General features: G+C 38.7%; 1 protein-coding gene across 1 annotated transcript in view; it reads left to right on the forward strand.

Moving 5' to 3' along the window:
* The window catches only part of PPP1R3A (protein phosphatase 1 regulatory subunit 3A), a 34,391-nt gene extending 20,424 nt beyond the window's left edge, over positions 1–13,967 (forward strand). Inside the window, exons 2-4 of the mRNA XM_039726649.1 lie at positions 1,650–1,708; positions 1,815–1,951; positions 4,163–13,967. Coding sequence (XP_039582583.1) covers positions 1,650–1,708; positions 1,815–1,951; positions 4,163–6,238 — 2,272 coding nt within the window. The 3' untranslated portion in view covers positions 6,239–13,967. The remainder of the gene's footprint in view (positions 1–1,649; positions 1,709–1,814; positions 1,952–4,162) is intronic.
* The last annotated feature ends 3,858 nt before the right edge of the window (positions 13,968–17,825 follow it).

A 17,825-nucleotide genomic window follows, 5' to 3' on the forward strand; every position in this document is an offset into this window, starting at 1 on the left:
CTACACAGTGTCCAGGTTTATGGAAGCAGGTGAGTGAAAAAGATGTAAAAGAGCAGAAGAAAATTAGGAAGTAGATGTAACACTAAGCCAAGTCTTTGAACAATAAAAAAAGCCCAAGCAAAAAAACAAAAACCAACCACCCTCCCTAAACCCCTAGGTATAAATAATAAGCACAAATGGTTTACCTTAAAACCTCCACAGATCAACTTAAAAAGGTGGATCTGCCACATTTTTCAGAATGAAATGCAGATTGTGGCAACTGCAGGCAGGGGAAAGTACAACTCAGTGTGAGCAGAAGAGTGAAAACCACATGGAGGTTATGCACATACCAGAATTCAAGAGGGACATGACATTCATAGAGATTGCAAGAATATTTAGCATTATTGCAATTAATAGTGAAAAAGAATCCCTGAGAGAGCATTAAATCTTGTACTTCAAGGACAGCTTCTAACAAAAAAATGGCCGAGAGGAAATTTAAGAGGGCAGTGCCAATTACTCCAAGTATTTTCCTACAACAATTCTACATCTTCCCCTGAAGTATCTGATAGTGGCCAGTGTGAGAGATCAGATGCAAGGCTGGCAAGAGCTTCTGTCTGCTTAGGCTGGCAAACCCTATAAAGACTGGTTTTTAAAAAGTTGGTGACAGTAGATGTCTACATTCTTTTAATAGTGTATAAATTTAGCATCCTCCTTCTGAATTAAGCATTTAGGTGGCAGAGTTAATGTTATATCAATTCAAATGAAAGACACTAAGAGAAAATAGAAGGGGAAAAGATTAATATTTGAAAATTAGAAAGTAATTTCCAGTAACAGAGGTGGACGGCTGGTTTAAAATCACATAAATTAAGGCCTACAGAAAAAAAATCCCCTCATAGAGGAGTCATTAGGAGTGATACAATAATTTACATTTTACATAAGTGACATTCTCTTAACATTTTTTTCATTTTCCATTAAAAATTAGATCCCTATAAGCACACAATTCGAAGTGCTAGCAGTTCGATTGATATCAATTGATATTGATGAGGTCTGCAGGCACTCAGCATCTCTCTGTAGGTGTTTTTTGTGTTGAACCTGCCCTTTTTTTCACAGCCAGCAAAACAACAGAAAAAAATTGCACTGGCTGAAGGAAGCAGAATTCGTTCCTGCTGGCCAGGCATAGTTTAGCAACAGTATTCATACACATGCAGGGAGAATCTTTTGATTTATTTCAGGTAACAAAGATGTCTTTTTCATCCATCTCTGTAAATATATAAATATTTGAAAAACACAAGAAAGAGAGAGCCCTGGCCTCTTGAACACATATATCCTTCCAGACCCTTGCCTGACCCCAAAATTATGCTCTCCTGTCACTGACCCATCTAATCACCTTTGTGCTGCTTTCTCAGAAAAGGCCTGGGAAAACCCATCAGATTTGCAATGTTATCTGAAGGTCAACACATTCTCATTTTCTCAGCCAATTCTTTCTTATGACCAAGCCTTAATATCAGGTCACTCAAAAAGCGTTACATTTTATGTAGCTGTTATTTTCAGAATTTCAAATAGCATTAAAATGTTGTGTAATTAACCAGCAGTCTTTATATTTGAGTCTAAGGGGAATTAGAACAATAATTTTTGCAGAATAACACAAGAAGTTTCTTTTTGTTTCACAGAAAAGAAGAAATATTGGCAACGTCTGATGGTGGCACATGGAATAACTCAAGGACTTCAGGTACAACACCCGGTTTAATTAGTTCTTCCTTACTGCACATGTTAATTAAAAATAGTGTAACAACCAACATCATGGAAATTATTCAACTGTTTTTTTAACTCTTCAGACACAAACATCCCAGAAATTGTTTATTCACAAGCAGAAGACAAAGACACGAAGCTAACTAAAGAAAATATAAAAGCCAAAAATGCAGAATACAACCAGGGCGATCACAAAGATGATGAAAAAGAATTAGAGTTGCTGGTAAGTGTTATACAATTATATCTACAGTATTAAATGATTTGAATCCATTTACGCTTCAAAGCTGGTGAAATGCCCCCTTTTAACAGAGCTGACTGATGTACTAATTTACAAATGTAAAGCCTTGGTCTGTACTTACACTGAATCTCTAACTGATTCAACAATAGAAGGTGCTTTGATTTTAGTATAGTGCATCAACTTTTTCTGGTCTTAAATTAATGACATCTCCCTTTTACTTCTTTACCAGAGGCTCTAAAAGACAGTTCTAAGGAATTAGAAGGGCAACATTTAAAAAAATCTCCCCTCCTAGTCTCTAGGATGGGAATATTTTTAAATACGTGCTTTCTATTTGTAATTTTTTATATTTGTAGTACTGTTTACTTATGAGATTTTTGAAACAATAACTATATGAGCATAGTAAGTATATATATTTATATTAGCAGATTCTTCTGTATCAGTATTTTACATTGTATTTTTTACAATGAATTTCACACTCGGTGAACATTCAATCTATTTGGATTTGTGTGCACACATGTGTGTGTGTGTGGTTTGCCTTGCATTTTCCAGGATGAAAGAAAAAGTGGCAATAAATGAGACACATACAGCAATCTGTTATTCCCAGTGTCTGTTCTCAGCTCATATCATTTGGGTGCACAGATTCATAATCATAGATTATAATAGCTATCACCTGTGAAAATGTGAATGCTGAATCAGATAAGAGAGGAAGATGGGAGCCATTCTTTTTTTTCTTGTTGATGGAGAGAAAAAATTCCTCTCATTTGAATATAAATTTTTCTTTCCTTTTACTTTAAAAAGTTGAAAATGGTTGCCTATTGTGGGACCTTTCACTGCCTGAAAGTCAATGTTTTGGTTCTTTTTTCTTTATGGTGAAATGTGCAAAGGAAGACCTCTAAAATCTCTTGTTGTTCTCAGTCCACCCTTTTATAAAAAAAGAGGATCAAATATAACCATTTGTTTATCAATTGCCAGACTTGTCCGTACAATAAATGAAGGGGGAGCTATAATTTAGATGTTAATTTGCACTGTGCGCTCTTTAATGAATTAAACAATGAAGGCTTATAATACATGGAAATAAAACCAAATCTTTGAAACACACAGGCATTGGCTCACAAGACAGCTGTGCAGTTGACAAGTAACATGAGCCTTATGTGAGAAGAAGGGGAAATCGTAAGATTTGCATATAATTATTGAGATCATGCAAATGTCAGTTATGAGGAGGGGAAAAAAACACAGGCATCTCACTGTTAAATCCTGACAGTTGGCATCACCGAAGAACTCAAATACACTTGAGCACTGGTTGGCAGAGGGTCATTAAAACAGAATTTGCAGAGACATTAGCTCCCTCACTTTTCTTTGAGTGACGTTTTACTATTAATAGTTTGCAGAGGCTTTGCAGAAAACATATTAATAAGAGAAACTGTAATGGGGGTATCTACAGCAAGTGCAAATGTACAAAGGGGTGCCCAAGAAACTAGCCTCTAATTGATCAGCTAGTGCTATCAGTGTGACTGCTAAAGTGAGAGGAGAGTGCAGTGACAAGCAGGCATACTGAATAATACAATATGATATTTGGGAGCTGGGAGGGAGAATGATTAGTTTCTGGCCTTTTACTTTGCTAATCTCATTTCCAACTCATGTCTTACCAGATTGTCTAAAAACAGTCTGGTTTGAAGCCTGTAAAATGGTCCCTGAGAGAAATGAAGCACAGATAATCCTACAGTATTTGTCAGTGTGAAATGTGTCTTTGTTTTACCGGACAATACTGTACATTACTGGACACTGATGTACTGTATCAATGCCCTTGTTTAAGCACCAATCCTCCCCCCTCACCCCACGGCTTCCTCTCTCCAAATCTAGAATCAAATGTATAGTGAACAAATTAGCCTGCCTTTAAGGAAATATTCTCTTCAGATTTAATTTGTATAAAATCCACTAGCAGCTTACTGAACTCATGAATAAAGAGAGAGGGTTCTGAGCACTATTTTATTTCCTGTTCCTTTGAGCACCACCATAAAGCTCATTACCTATGTTAAAAAATACATGCAATGCAAATTTTGCAAATGGTTTGGAACATGTTTCCATAAAAGCTTTGTTACTGAAAACAAAACTTTCCATAATGAAATCCTGCCTCCTTCATTTGGCATATTTTTGCAAAGCACTTTTTCATCATTCTTTTCTATTCTATTGTTTCAGTTAAATCAGCACTTCACAGGAGCTAGAGGTACCTCTTCCAAAGATGAAAGGAATTTATATACAACAGAACCAATTAATTTTCCAAGTGAAACTGAAGGATTGGTGGAAAAGCTAACCTGTATAGAAAGAAGCAGTGACTTGCACCCCGTGCCTATCGGTTCCTCATCTGAAAACACTTCCCATGCGGTAGGAGAAGAATTAAAAGATAAAGCTAAGTATTCTGTAAGAGATTGTAATAATCAGCTACCAGGGAAGGAAGTCACTGCTGGCTCAGTAAACAGCTATGAGCAGTCTTTGGAACATACTGGTACCAGTGAAAGCCTTTTATCGGCAAAATATTTTCCTCTGACAAAGCAGAATGAGGCTATCAATACTATGGCTACTGGCTCAAGTGGACAAGGAGAGAGGCACACAGATATTTCAAAAGGTGAAATAGATAGTTCCTCGGGAAGTAAGATGATGGAGAGGTTATTCATCAGTGAGGATGCTGCTGGTACCTCAAAAGGAGCCTGTGAAACGAGACCAGAAACCATTTTACCAGAGCATGATGAATCCATGCAATTAAATGAATACATAGCAAGGACACTGGATGGCAATGCTAATCCAGCTCTGGAGCACCAGGCACCACGAATGTTTCACCAAACTTTGGATTCATTGTCATCAGATGCTGACAAAAACATAGGAAAAATCAAGATGATTGAAAGCAAAATTCAGGTACACTCAAGAGGAGATTTGTATGCTGGCACTTTTGCACATGCTGGTGTCTCAACAGATTCCACACAAAAGGAAGGAGTTGGTGAAATGTCAGAAAGGAACACTGATTTAGGAAAGCAGAAGAAAGTCATTGAAGTAGCAGACTTGACATCAATCGGTGAGGAGGAAGCTTCCAAACCTTTCAAGGCTTACAGGAAACACAAAGCCCTGAACCCAGCACCTCTGCCAGCTGAGAGCAAACAGGCACCCAGGGCCACCAGGGTGGATGAAAGGCAACCTGAGGACACTCAGGAACACAGAGGATTCAGGAGGTTAAAAGACAGAGAGACAGACAACACAAATAAAGGGAGAGCAATCGGAAGGGAAAGCGAAGCAAACTTTGCAGAGCAGAGGTGGCAAGAAACGGGGAGTGAGGTTTGGTGGAGAGTGAGGGGGAGCATGGAACCTCAGACCGTGACTTCCACAAAGGAGCTGTTTACCTGCCGGGAGGCAGAGAGTTGTGAAAAGTCTTCTGTCTCTGAGCAGGGTATTACAGAGAAAGCAGAGGCAGGTACAGCTTATATAATTAAAACAACATCAGAAAGTGCTCCAGAAAAAATCCCTGGCAGTGAAAAAGCAGTAATTGCTAAGCTACCTCGAGAGACTGCACTAAGTGACAGGCCCACAGAGGAAAAGGAAACAGCGTTTGATACACATGAAGGGAGAAATGATGGTTCACATTATGCTCTTTGTCAACTCAACACAGTGGGTGTATTATATGACACTGAATTTGAAAAGGAATCAGTTTTAGGTATTTATAATGCATGCGTACATGAAACACTGCAAGGAGAAACGAAGTCTGTCTGCAATAGCAAGGAAAAATGTGCCAAAGCACAAGCAGACAATATTCTACCTGTAGGAGAAGCAGTAAAAGCTTCTGCTACGGGAAAGAAAGATTTGCAAGAGGGTTTATGTTCAGAAGTACCTAAAGGTCCCCTGAGCACTCAGAAGCATCTACACCATGAGAAAGCAGAAGAGCTCTACAGGGGAGAAAGCCATGGTGATACACTTTCCTGTTTATGTTCTAAAGCTGAAACAAAAATGCCACCTTCTGGTACAAATACTGTGCCTACTTACCATTATAAAAGCTCTTCAGTGCCATCTTCAGAAGGGCCCACTGTGGAAGAAGCACTTAAGTTACCTAGTGAGTCTCGAGGTTTAAAACATATTGCTTTCAAAATATTTTATTTCTTCTTGTTTCTTCTATTTGCTGCAACACTCTACCACTATGATTTGATGGTCTGCCTTGCACTCTACCTGTTCTCTTTGTATTGGCTGTACCATGAAGGAAGAAGAAACAAGGAGTCTATTAAGAAGGAATAACATTGACTGTCAGCTGTGCTCAGGATCCATGGTCAATAATATTCAATTCCACCAAAGCTTTTTCACTGTTAAAGAGTTTATTCTTTTAGAACCAAAGCAAGATTTTCACAGCATTATCTTTTATTAAGAGATTACATATGAAGTTTAGCCTTCATATAAGTAATTAAACTATGCAGGACCATTATGTTTGGATCATTAAATAGCTATATGAATATGAGTTCTGAAGCACGTCAAGTTACAATGAAGTACAGCTGTTGCTTCTTAACAGGATATGAAAAAGCAATGCTTCATGTCTCTGTAGTACTTAAACCCACCATTTACTTGCTTTAATTTCTTTTGCATTAAAGCTTCATATTTTTCTGGGAATTTTTTTCCCAAGATTCTGTGTGGTACATAAAAACACAAGAAACAGTATAAAACCTAAGTCAGTATTTTGGTGCTGACATTGCAGTTGATAATCTGCTAGTGTAATTAGCCAATGCTCTAAACAATGCATCTGTTGATAGTTTAATACATTTTTCCAAATTTTTATTTCATTTTTTCGACTTAGAGCTTCAGCGGTACCCCTGTTTGAAAAATGTAAGGCTTTGACTTCAGTAACGTCATGTAACTTCCAGGATGTAACTGTGTAGCAGAATAGATGTGCTGTTTCCACCCTGTAAAGATTGAAGGTCACAGCCACAGGCCTCTTACTGATCACTCACATGCACAAAAGTTTTTGGGTTTTGCAAATGAGAACTGAGTAACATGACTGAGAATTTCACTGAACTTATATTCTGGGCAAAGCCTTTGAGTGACATTTTTCATCAGAATTGTTTGAGCATATCTAAAAAGCATTAAATAAATTTTACAAAGGAATGCTATAACTGTGTGGAGCATGTCTGAATTAGATTTACTGCTTTTTTTTCCCCTATGGCTTGCGACCTAGAGCTAATCAAACACCAAAAGAAAACACTGGGCATGACCCTGCTGTTCAGTAAGGCTGCTTTGCCTGGTTTGGGTGAGGCAGAAAAGACAAGTATCTGCCCTAAGGAGAGCCCAAATTGATCCTGTGCAGCAGGCGTGTGGGGCAGACACATGAGCAGCTTTGCTGCTCCAACACTACAGGTGTCCCGCACAAAATCAAGCCCAAATTTTGTCCAGAAAGGAAAGAATTGACAGGTTATGATGCTCTTCAGCCATTTCCCAGAGGATGGCCACAGATGGTATCACAGGTAGGATATTAAAAGAACCACCAAGACTGTATAATGTTGCTGAAGCCATAAAAATTAAGAGAAATAAACAAGAGTTGTTTTAAAGCCCTGCTTGTTTCCCTTTCCTTACTGCCATTCTGAAATACCATAAGTGTGAAAGTCTTGGTTGCAATATATGGCTGAAGCGATGTAATAGCAAAATTAATTAGTTGTTATCTTAGCTCTTAAATAAGTGTTTTAAAGTCCATGTAAAACTTTTTCACATGTTTCAGGATGATAGGACACTCTGCTACAGGAGGCATCTTGGCATTCCTGTTCTGCTGGGGGGTAAAACATTGAAACTTTTTCATTTAGTAGTGCATTCAGTGGGGTGAGCAAGTATGTGTGTGATCTATTGCTGATATGTGTTCTGATGGCTGGACACCTTGGCAACTTTTGACAGCAATCTATGAACGGGTTATAGCAATGGACTAGAGGCATTAAGGAGCTACATGGAAGGCTGTGTCCAGATGTTCAAAGGTATATATGAGGAAAATATTCATTGAGATAAAGAAATTAATTCAATAGGCATTAGGAGATGAATCCAATAAAAAGCTTAGGCTTAGACTTAAAGCAGGATTGAAGTTAGATCAGTGTAAGTCCAAAGTAATGATTGCAGACCTTCCTTTATCGGGAGACAACAAATGCTGAAAGAACCTATGCTTTTCATGATGTTTATACATACTTCAAAAGGCACAACGTTGCCTTACTTCCGGTAGTCCACTTCCTGCAGTGTGACAAGTCCCACGTCTAAGTAGATCAGAATTTCAGATTTACTGGGATAGAGATATCAGGTATTGCTTTACTTCCCAGTATGGTAGAAACTCTGAAATAACATCTAATATATTCTGACAGAATCAAGGTCCTCAGATAGAGAGATAAAAAGTGAAGAAAGCATTCTGCATCTGTCCTGCTGAAAGTGTCACAATGCAGTCAAGTACCAGATTCCTCAAGTGAGAGAAATCAAAGACATTGGACACATTTCAATCTTACAGTTAAAACTACCATGGTAGAAATTAGAATCTTTATATTCACGTAGCCTTTAAAAGCCCCTACAATCTAATTTAACACATAGCTCTTTAAAGCAAAATTCATAAACTTCAGAGCAAGGACCAAAGTCCAGGTTCCTGACCAGTTACGTAAAAGCTCTACACACTAGGTCACAGGATTCAAACCCATGTTTGAATATCTTCAGCTTTACCAAACCTGGGCCTTTCACCCAGCAGAATTTAGTTTAACCATTGGTGGATTATTATTGTGAGGAGGAATGTGATCACCAGGGGTTGGCAGCACCACTGTGCATAGATGGGTTCCTACCTTCTCAACTGACTTAAACTGAACAAAACAATAGATTTATTTTTTTTCCATTTGAGGCTAGAGGCTCATTTGATACTCCCATCACAGAGCAGTTTTCTTTTTCCAGAACTTGTCCATTTTTTAGGGAGGTCTTAATCTGACACAGTCTAAATCCCTAAGCACTGACTTAGCTAAAGAATTTTAAATGTCTTGGACACATCCCTTATTTTAAGCAGAGCTGAACAATTCAGTCATAATGGAGGTAGAAAATCCTGGTTGTGTTTTATTATTGAATCTTGGGGATTCTAAGCAGTATACATTTTAAGGATCCTCTTGCTCCTTCACATGGAAGCATAGCTATCCTTGAAAACCATAGTAGAACCATAAATTTGTGTGGTAGTTGTCTGTATGTAATCTGCAAGGTGAAAATTTTGTTTCTCATGCGTTGCAACCCAAGATATTTGGTTCATCGTCAAAGGCCCAGCTCAGCTGATTGGAGAGCAAGGAAAGGGGTTAGGGATGATTGATGGGCCCTGGACCATGGGTGGAGAAAAGTCAATGAGTTGAATCAGTCTCTGGATAGTGGCAGAAAAATGTTACAGAGAGCTCAGGAGAGGCAATATGACCTGAAAAAAAAAAATGCAAGGGATAAATAGAGAGGATCTATTAATACAGACATTCATTAAAAATTACTGGGCTTTTAATATGTGTCACAATATATTTTTAACAATTTCTAAATATCAGCTAACATTTGGCTAAATTACTTCAATCTCTACAGAAAGTGTGCTTTAAATAGCTATATTCCAGTATCCAACAGGTTAAACATTAGGGTTTGCCATTTTAACATGTACAGTCATTCAGAGCTGGAATTTAGGGTAAATATTTGAGTGTTAGAGTAAGCATATTTCATCTACACACAAGTAGAATACTGTTAGCATTTCTCAGATTTGGATTGGTATTTTATGTTCTATATTTAAAATATTTAATCAGTATATCGTACCTTATGATTGCAAAACAGGACTCTAGACTAATCTGTGAGCACAGGTGCCCAAACTTTAAAGTATGTATGTGCTTAAAACAACAAAGCAAGTAATTTTATCTTTTTTTATTTATCATTTGATAAGCTATCTTTTTAAAATCCTCTTACTTTTGTTTCTAGTATGGAAGAAACACCTTTATAACACTGGCAAAATATTGGGTTTTACTTACTTCAGGGAGTAAGTGGTGTGTTGTGCTTTTGCAATGATTCATAATTAGCTTGCCTACAAGGTAGCAGTAACCTATTTCTAGTTAATACTTTAAATTCTAGTAGATTCCAGTTATTTCTTCAAGCAATGCAACAGAAAGGTGTGATCCTATATGGTAGGGTAATCCTGTGCTCACAAAGGGTTCAACACTAGTAAAATATAGTGATCAAAAATAATATAATTGCAAAAGACTTGCATTATTGAAAGGTATATGAGGTGTATCTACATTCCATATCGTGGGAGGTATGTCCCATGGCTATTTTCCAAACTGCACATATAACAAATAAATTAATTTCCATATTGCGGCCTGTCTAATCTGTTGAATTGGCTTAAATATAAATTCAGGGCAGAAGCGAGAGGAGAGAGAAGAATTTCTGCATTCAGATATCTTGCTGGGAGGTATTCAGAATAAGCTACCTCATTAATGACCTAAGTACTTGTTGTTGCTAATTGCTTGCTGGTTCTTATCAATCAATGACTTTTGGCTCAGCAGAGGATAGGCTCTGAAACAAGCTACAGCCTTTAAAGGCCTAGTTAATACTGGAAATGAAAAAATAAAGAGGACAGAGTATGAACTAGATCCATAAGGGAAGGTTAATATGAAAATGTTCTGAGTCAATATTCTAAATATTATATGTCCAGTGGTATCTACAGCCCTGAATAAAACACCTAAACTCTTTAGTCATCGACCATATGAACAAGAATCAATACAGACAATGTGTTAAATACCGAACTGCCAAAATTTTCTAACAAAAACCCCTGTTAGCAGAGTTAGGTCTTACACCCTTGCCCTGCCAGTGGGATTTAGTTGCTGGATGGCAGGGACTTGCTTTTTTCAGGTCAGGGTGCAGCCCTCTTGTGCACTGAGGTACCTAAACAGTTGCCTTCAGAAACAGGACCCTTTGCAGAAAGCAAACTCAGAGTTTTGGGACTGGAGAAAGTTTAACTCCTTAAGCCATAGATTGGAGGGATATTTGGATATAAACTTTGTTCCAAGAATAACTCATGTATTTTATGTGAAATACTATTTAGATAAAGTACAAAACCAATACCGAGACCTTTACATATCTTCACTGAGGTCTACTTCTTCCTTAGACTATAAATTTACTTTTCCAGGCCTACATCAGTGCCTCATGAACCAGGACTGAAGAATTGTTCTAGCCATGAACTTTGAATTTCTCTCCTAGACCTACATAGGTGCTTCAATCCCAGCACAGTTCCCCTTCAGGCAATCATGCCCTTTTGTGACTCCCAGCAGAGATTTCTGACTCACAGCTCTTCTGAGAGCACTGTCTGCAAAGGAGACTAAGCTTACAGCTATATGGATAATGGCAGGACTCTGGATGTTTTTCTGATCTAGGAGGTCTTGATGCTGCTGAGGATTCAGAATTCAGGTAGGTGTCAGGGGAGATTTTTTTGACCAAAACTACACATGCCTGAGTGAAGACAGAATTTGTCAAAAACATGGGGTGATTGAAGGGAACAGATAATTTCTGCATTCGAGGTAGGCATGAACTAGGTGATCTGAGATATCCAACAAGTGTGATATGTGTGATTTGGTGGTATATATGAGATATGTGTGTTCATGTATGAATGGGTGGCTCTAGGAAAAGGGAATGGAAAGGTGACAACTAGATTCCATAGAAGAATGGAAAAGAAATAGTAAACAGAATGTCTAATTGGAAAGTTTCTGAACAGCTTTCCCTAGAGACGTGAAAGTTTAATAAGTTCTGAGTAGGTTGGACAGATAACACAAATACGTTATTAGCTATATAAAGTATAAAAATTGAAATACATGCTAACTTCTTTTTGTAACTTATCAACTGCCACTTAATGGAATTATAGTGGAGAATATCTTATCCTTGACCTTAATATTCAATGATTCAAGATTAGAGCATTGCTCTGAGGACTAGAAAGACAGCCTCCTTCTCAGGATGTTATAATCCTCCAGGGGGGACAGCCTCAGGCTGGAGCCACAAACCTGCCTCATGGCTGTTTATGCAGGTCAGTCCCCAATGACATGAAGCTATGTGTGTCAGGAGAAAACAAGAATATGTGTCAGCCTGCGCTTATTAGTGCAGAAATATAAAACTGTCTGTAAATGGTTAAGCTCCCACAATCCCTGTGTTGTCTGGTATAGTTCAGAGCCATGGAGGAGCTTTTTTGATTTTCAAGCAGTATGCATGGCTGCAGGAGGACATTTAGATTCCTGAGGACCACAGGGCATGAGCATGTCTTGTGTATCTGTGATGACAGGGAGATCACAGAGCATACAGGCTCATTTAAGCCGCTCTACAAGCTGTATCTATGTGGAAATTTCTGATCCTCTCTACCAGTGATCTTACTGGGGCTGCCAGCTTTTTGTGCTCCTGGCACTACCTTCTCCAGTGGAGGACAGAAGGCAGCTCCATACTACAAAATTTCAGGGTCTCTGATGGGGAAATGAGAGCTGCTGAGGAAAAGACAAAAGCTACCTTATTAAGTAAGTCCCCTTTATTAGGGAGGAAACCTTTCTGCTTTTAGGGCAACCACGGACAATTAGGAGTGGCCTGAATGCTTTAAAGACAAAACACAATGACTGGCTTGGGGGAAAGTCCTGATTAAGCTCCTCAGAAACTCCTTATTTATTCATACAAACTAGATGCCTGTCTGTCCCTCTGTGCCATGAATGAACCAAGATCCATGACTGAAAAGGACAAGAGTAGGAGGCCTCTTGTGCAGGTTTCATAACTCCTTGAATGGTCTAGGCTGTTGAATGGCTTGGGGCAGTTAGGCACACTTAGCAATGCCTACAGGAAATGTCTCAGCAGTCACAAGGGTCTTGGCTTGTACCCATTTAAATTCATGTTTTGGGAGACAGAAATCAGGCTTTTATATGAGCTTTATAAGATTAGGTATGAAAGACAAATACTGCTTGATAAACTACTGGTTTATCAAGCAGTTTTATACAATTTTGTGATGTAATTTTAGTGTATATTCCCTCTAAATAATGCAGCATTTTGTAGAATTATGGCAGACTTACGAATAAAACTTATAGAATAAAGGAAAGAATGGAAGATAAAAATAGCTTCAAAAGAGAGGGAGAAAGCAAGCCAAGCAAGCAAGCAAGCATGTGCATGCACTGTTCCATAGACAAGAGATTTAAAAATGGGAAAATTATCTTTTTCTAAGTTCAGGTTGAATTTGTGATCACCACATCACTGTTCTTTAAGCCATGCTACACTCCAGAAAAGGGCACAAACATAGACAAGTCTTTTAATTTCCCTCCTTATATGTTAGCAACAAAAAAAATCATCAGTATTAGAAAGCAAATTAATAAAGTCTTTGTTCTTGGGGGCAGAGGCAATGCCGCTGTTAACCTTGCAGGTGAGGTGGGCAGGCTGCTGTAAATGCAGTGTTTGGATGGTGTGGCCAGGACGTGCTCACAGCCTGCTGTGCTGGGACTTGGCTCTGTGTGTTTCACATACACCCACTCATGTGGACTCAGCTACCTGTGTCCTTGCCTTCAATCTTACTCTGGTGTGCATGGGAAACTGCATGTACAGCAATTCACTGTGTTATTCATTACATGATATATAATTTGGTATAAAGAAATGTTTAAATAAACTGTTATTATCTTGAAATTATCAAACATTGGAAGACATACACTGTAAGAAACTCAACACTATCAACTGCAGTCATGACCTTTTAGACTTACTAATCTGAACAGACTTACACCTGTAGCTGTACATCATCCTTTAATGTGGACATATCAAGTGAGAAGCAAACATGGTGTTTTTTATAAAGAGTGCTGTCTGATATTTCATAAGGCAATAGCATGACTTGCCATGTGCTTTTCTTTTAATTCTGCAAGAGTCAAGAATTTATACATTCAATAAAAATTGCTTATAAATTAGATTAATGACAACTGTAATCTCATTAATTATATTTTTAATAAACCAATGCTGAACTGTGTTCAATTGCGTGGTTACAAAGCTACATTTTCTGCTATGCACTAGGCATCACAATTTTCACAATTATCACTGAGATATTTAGGCCAGTCATACTGTTGTGGGCAAGTTTTCTTCACAGTCCACAGGGTTTGCAGCAATGGACAGCTCAGGTGCCCATCTGCTGGAGGTGCAACCCAGAGCCCTGAATAACATTTCTGTGCTCACTATCCAACACAAGGGAAAATGAGCTGTTCCAGAGTGGCAGCTCAGAAACCCACTGGATGTGGACTCATCCCACTTTTGAACAGAAAGGTACTCAGTGAATTTAAATAAATTCAGAATTAGGTAGAAGCTGCAGCATACACAGTGTGGCTAATGTGCCAATACTCTGGGGAGTTTTAGCCCTAGAGAGCTTCCTGCTCCAAACTCCAGGGTGGGGATGACTGGGCTGCCCCATCACTCCTCTGCATCTTTATTTCCTTCTCTGGGTCATCGAGAGGAAATGGCATCAGTATATGCCAGGTCTCCAGATTAGGGTGACCAGAAGATCATAATCTCAGGCACTCTGTGGACCCTGCCTTACATGATTCACTGGATTATGACCTTGGCTTTTCATTACTTAGATCCACTTGGTTCTTGTTTTAAGCATTTGAGACCTTAATTATATTTAGATAAACATTATTTGGCCTCAGTGCATGAGAATAGACAGTATTTTGAAAGAAAATTTAATGGCAGTCTAAGTTAAATTAGTAACAAAAACTTTCATCTGCCTTTCAAAACCTAACTTGTTTCGTTCTTGACCTTATTTGCCTCTGGTCTGGCATTTCAGCTATAATTAAGACAACTTCCTTTTCAGATGCCCAGTTGGTCAAAGATGGCTGGGGATACAATTAAAGGAAACCAAGAAGTTTTATTGGCATCCTAATGTAAATTATAATGGTACAGAAATTATAAAATACAGTTGCTGGTCCCTGGATGGAATGAAGTTGGCATACTCAAAACCTATCCCATGATGATTCCCCACACCACAATCTGCAACCATAGCACCTGCTAAGGGGGATGGAATAGAGGGTGGAGCAGAATGGAGAGGCTGTGGCCAGGCTCTGTTGGAATCCTTGCAGGGAGGTACTTTGCAGCTGAGAAGCTGCATAACACCTGTCAACCAGGGGAGATGTCTAGCTGTTGAGCAAGACATCTCACAACTGTGGCAAAATCACTCTCCTCAGATTATACCCTAATTGTAATCTTAACACACACGTGCATCCCAAAGTTACCCACCTCCAAAGTATGACAACCCTCAATGGGCATGCTCTCTATATTCTTTTTTGACAGTATCTTTAAAAGTGAAGCAAGAAAATTTTACACCCATCAGTAAACAAGTAATTTATTAATAAAGTCATTCAAGCTCCACCTAAATACAAAGAAATAGTATAAAAGTAAGTTGAGAATAAGAGGAAAATAAGGGAAGGCTCCATTGCAACTGCTAAAGTCAGTCAAGGGAGCTAATTTATTTTTTTATTTATTTATTATTTTACTAGACTATCTGTGCTAAATAATTTTACTGGAGCTTGTCTGTGTATTGCTTTGAATGCATTTTTGCAGTCAGCTATTATCACCAAGAAACTTTAACCTGTCACAATTTTATATTAATGAAGAATGTTACTCTGCTAGTGTGAGTCCTTCACGAGCACTGACAGCTGCTGGCAGTGGGTTATACTCATGTGAAGAGGAAGAGGGGTCATAAAGTGGAAAGACCTGGTGTGTGGTCTCCCTTATGCTGTTGGGGTGTTTCCCTGACTAAGTCAGTCAAAGCACCCTCTGATCCAGCAGGACTGCTCAGTCACAATGCTGACAACCTCGTTGGGCACAAGGGCCTTGCCTTTCCTGACAGATAAGTTAAATACTAAGGTTCAAGTAAACTTCCCCAAACTAAGGGTCCAGAAAATCTTCCTTTTTTTGCATGTTACCCATTCTTTAATACCTATGCCCTTCTGTTTGTACTCCACAAGCACTCCTATTCAATTTGACATTATGAAGACTGCATTTGGGTTTTTTTACTTTAACTTAGTACAATGACATATTTATGCAAATATATAGCAGATAATTTACTTATATACAAATAAAGCCATACCATAGTACCAAATTACCATTATATTAGTGATAAGCAAATTGTGATTGAAAGTGGACAGCTGCAAAATAAACTGGTGCTGGCAGTCAGGCAGGTAGAGCTCTGCTATGGTGAGTCTAGATAAAAGTGAGTCCAAAAGCAGAGAATTCAAACTCCTGAGCCTGGAATACCTATGGAATAGTTTGTCTTCTAAAGATACAGTCCTACAGTTGCTGAAGTTTTCAGGGAAAACCTCTCTAATTGCAACATTTAAAATTACAACTCCCCTTCAAAAACCTACCTTTCTGTGTTCAGAAAACATTTCCTCATGTCTGGCATCACAGAAAAAACTGTTTATTAATCACTCTGTAACTGCCCCTCCTGACATGAAGTCTCCTGCAGCCGTGCAGAGATGCAGGTGTGTCCAATCAGTGCACTGCAGGCAAGTGGAGGCTTGGTCTGCTCACCGTCTGGGTCTGCACGGGGCTGCTCTCCTGATGGGCAGAGGTGGCTGAGCACACTGCCGAGTTTGATTGCTGAGCCCTCCCCTCAAATGAACTACTCTGAACTACTGAGATGGGAAAGCAGTCTGTGGTTTGCACAAAGGATGGCAGAATGAGCTCACATCTGCTTGGAGGAAGCAAAGACATAAATACATACATAAACTGGGTAATGGTGAAGGTGCTGAAGAGCTGAAGGTGGATGGACAAAGTCAAGCTAGCCAAATTATTCCACAAATCTGAGTCTGAAATACATAAACTTTAGACAAATTCTTTACATAGATTTGTTAATGAAACCTTAATGATTTCATACAAATTTTAAAAAATGTGCATAATTTAAGTTTCATTGCGTCATTTTTGGAATGGCACAAATGCAGTTTCTAGAAATTGATGAAAATTTCATAGTGATGCTTACAATTCATTCACTCAAATTCATAGTGGTAATCCTTCTACTAAAAATTTAAAATTTGGGGATTGGACAGAAGTGATTAAGAAAAAAATCTTATTTAAAAACCACTTGCCTAGGACACAACCTGTGGAGCAAATTTATGTTACCTGAGAGTGAATGGAAGGTCTAAAAAATTGCACTGTAGGAGGCTTTGGGTAAGTTTGGCTACAGATTTTGTTATATGCTACAGTGATAAACCATTTTTTTATACCTTATTAACAGGCTCTCCTTGCTATTATTTCTTGTGCTCTGTATTATGAAGACTGCATATTTTGGGCTGAATATTTTCCCATATCAAAATTCTCATGGCTGCGGCTACATAATCATATCTTGCAAATAAGTGGAAATTAAAAACACTGAATAAAATGACAGATACAACAAGGATATTTTCTGGTGCCTGCCTGCTGCCTAGGTGCAGCAGAAAACTCCACTGAGTTGTGATTTCACAGAATAAGCTAGGTTTGGAGGGACCCATGAGGATCATTGAGTTCAACTCTCAGCTCTGACCAAGAGTCACACCACATGCCTGAGAGTACTGTCCAAATGTACCTAGAGCTCTGACAGGCTTGGTGCTGTGACCACTTCCCTGGAGAATCTGTTGCCCAATCACCCTTTTTCTAATATCCAACCTAAACCTCCCCTGACAAAACTTCAGGTCACTCCCTCATGTCCTGTCTCCAGTCACCACAGGGAAGAGATCAGTGCCTGCCCCTCCTCTTCCTTTCATGAGGAAGTTGAAACTGCAGTGAGGTCTCCCCTCAGTCTCCTCTTCTCCAGGCTGAACAGACCAAGTTACCTCAGCCACTCACATAGCTTCCCCTCAAA

Source organism: Passer montanus, unplaced genomic scaffold (genome assembly GCF_014805655.1).
Source record: "Passer montanus isolate IOZ18808 unplaced genomic scaffold, ASM1480565v1 scaffold6, whole genome shotgun sequence".
In the NCBI taxonomy this organism is placed as follows: Eukaryota; Metazoa; Chordata; class Aves; order Passeriformes; family Passeridae; genus Passer; species Passer montanus.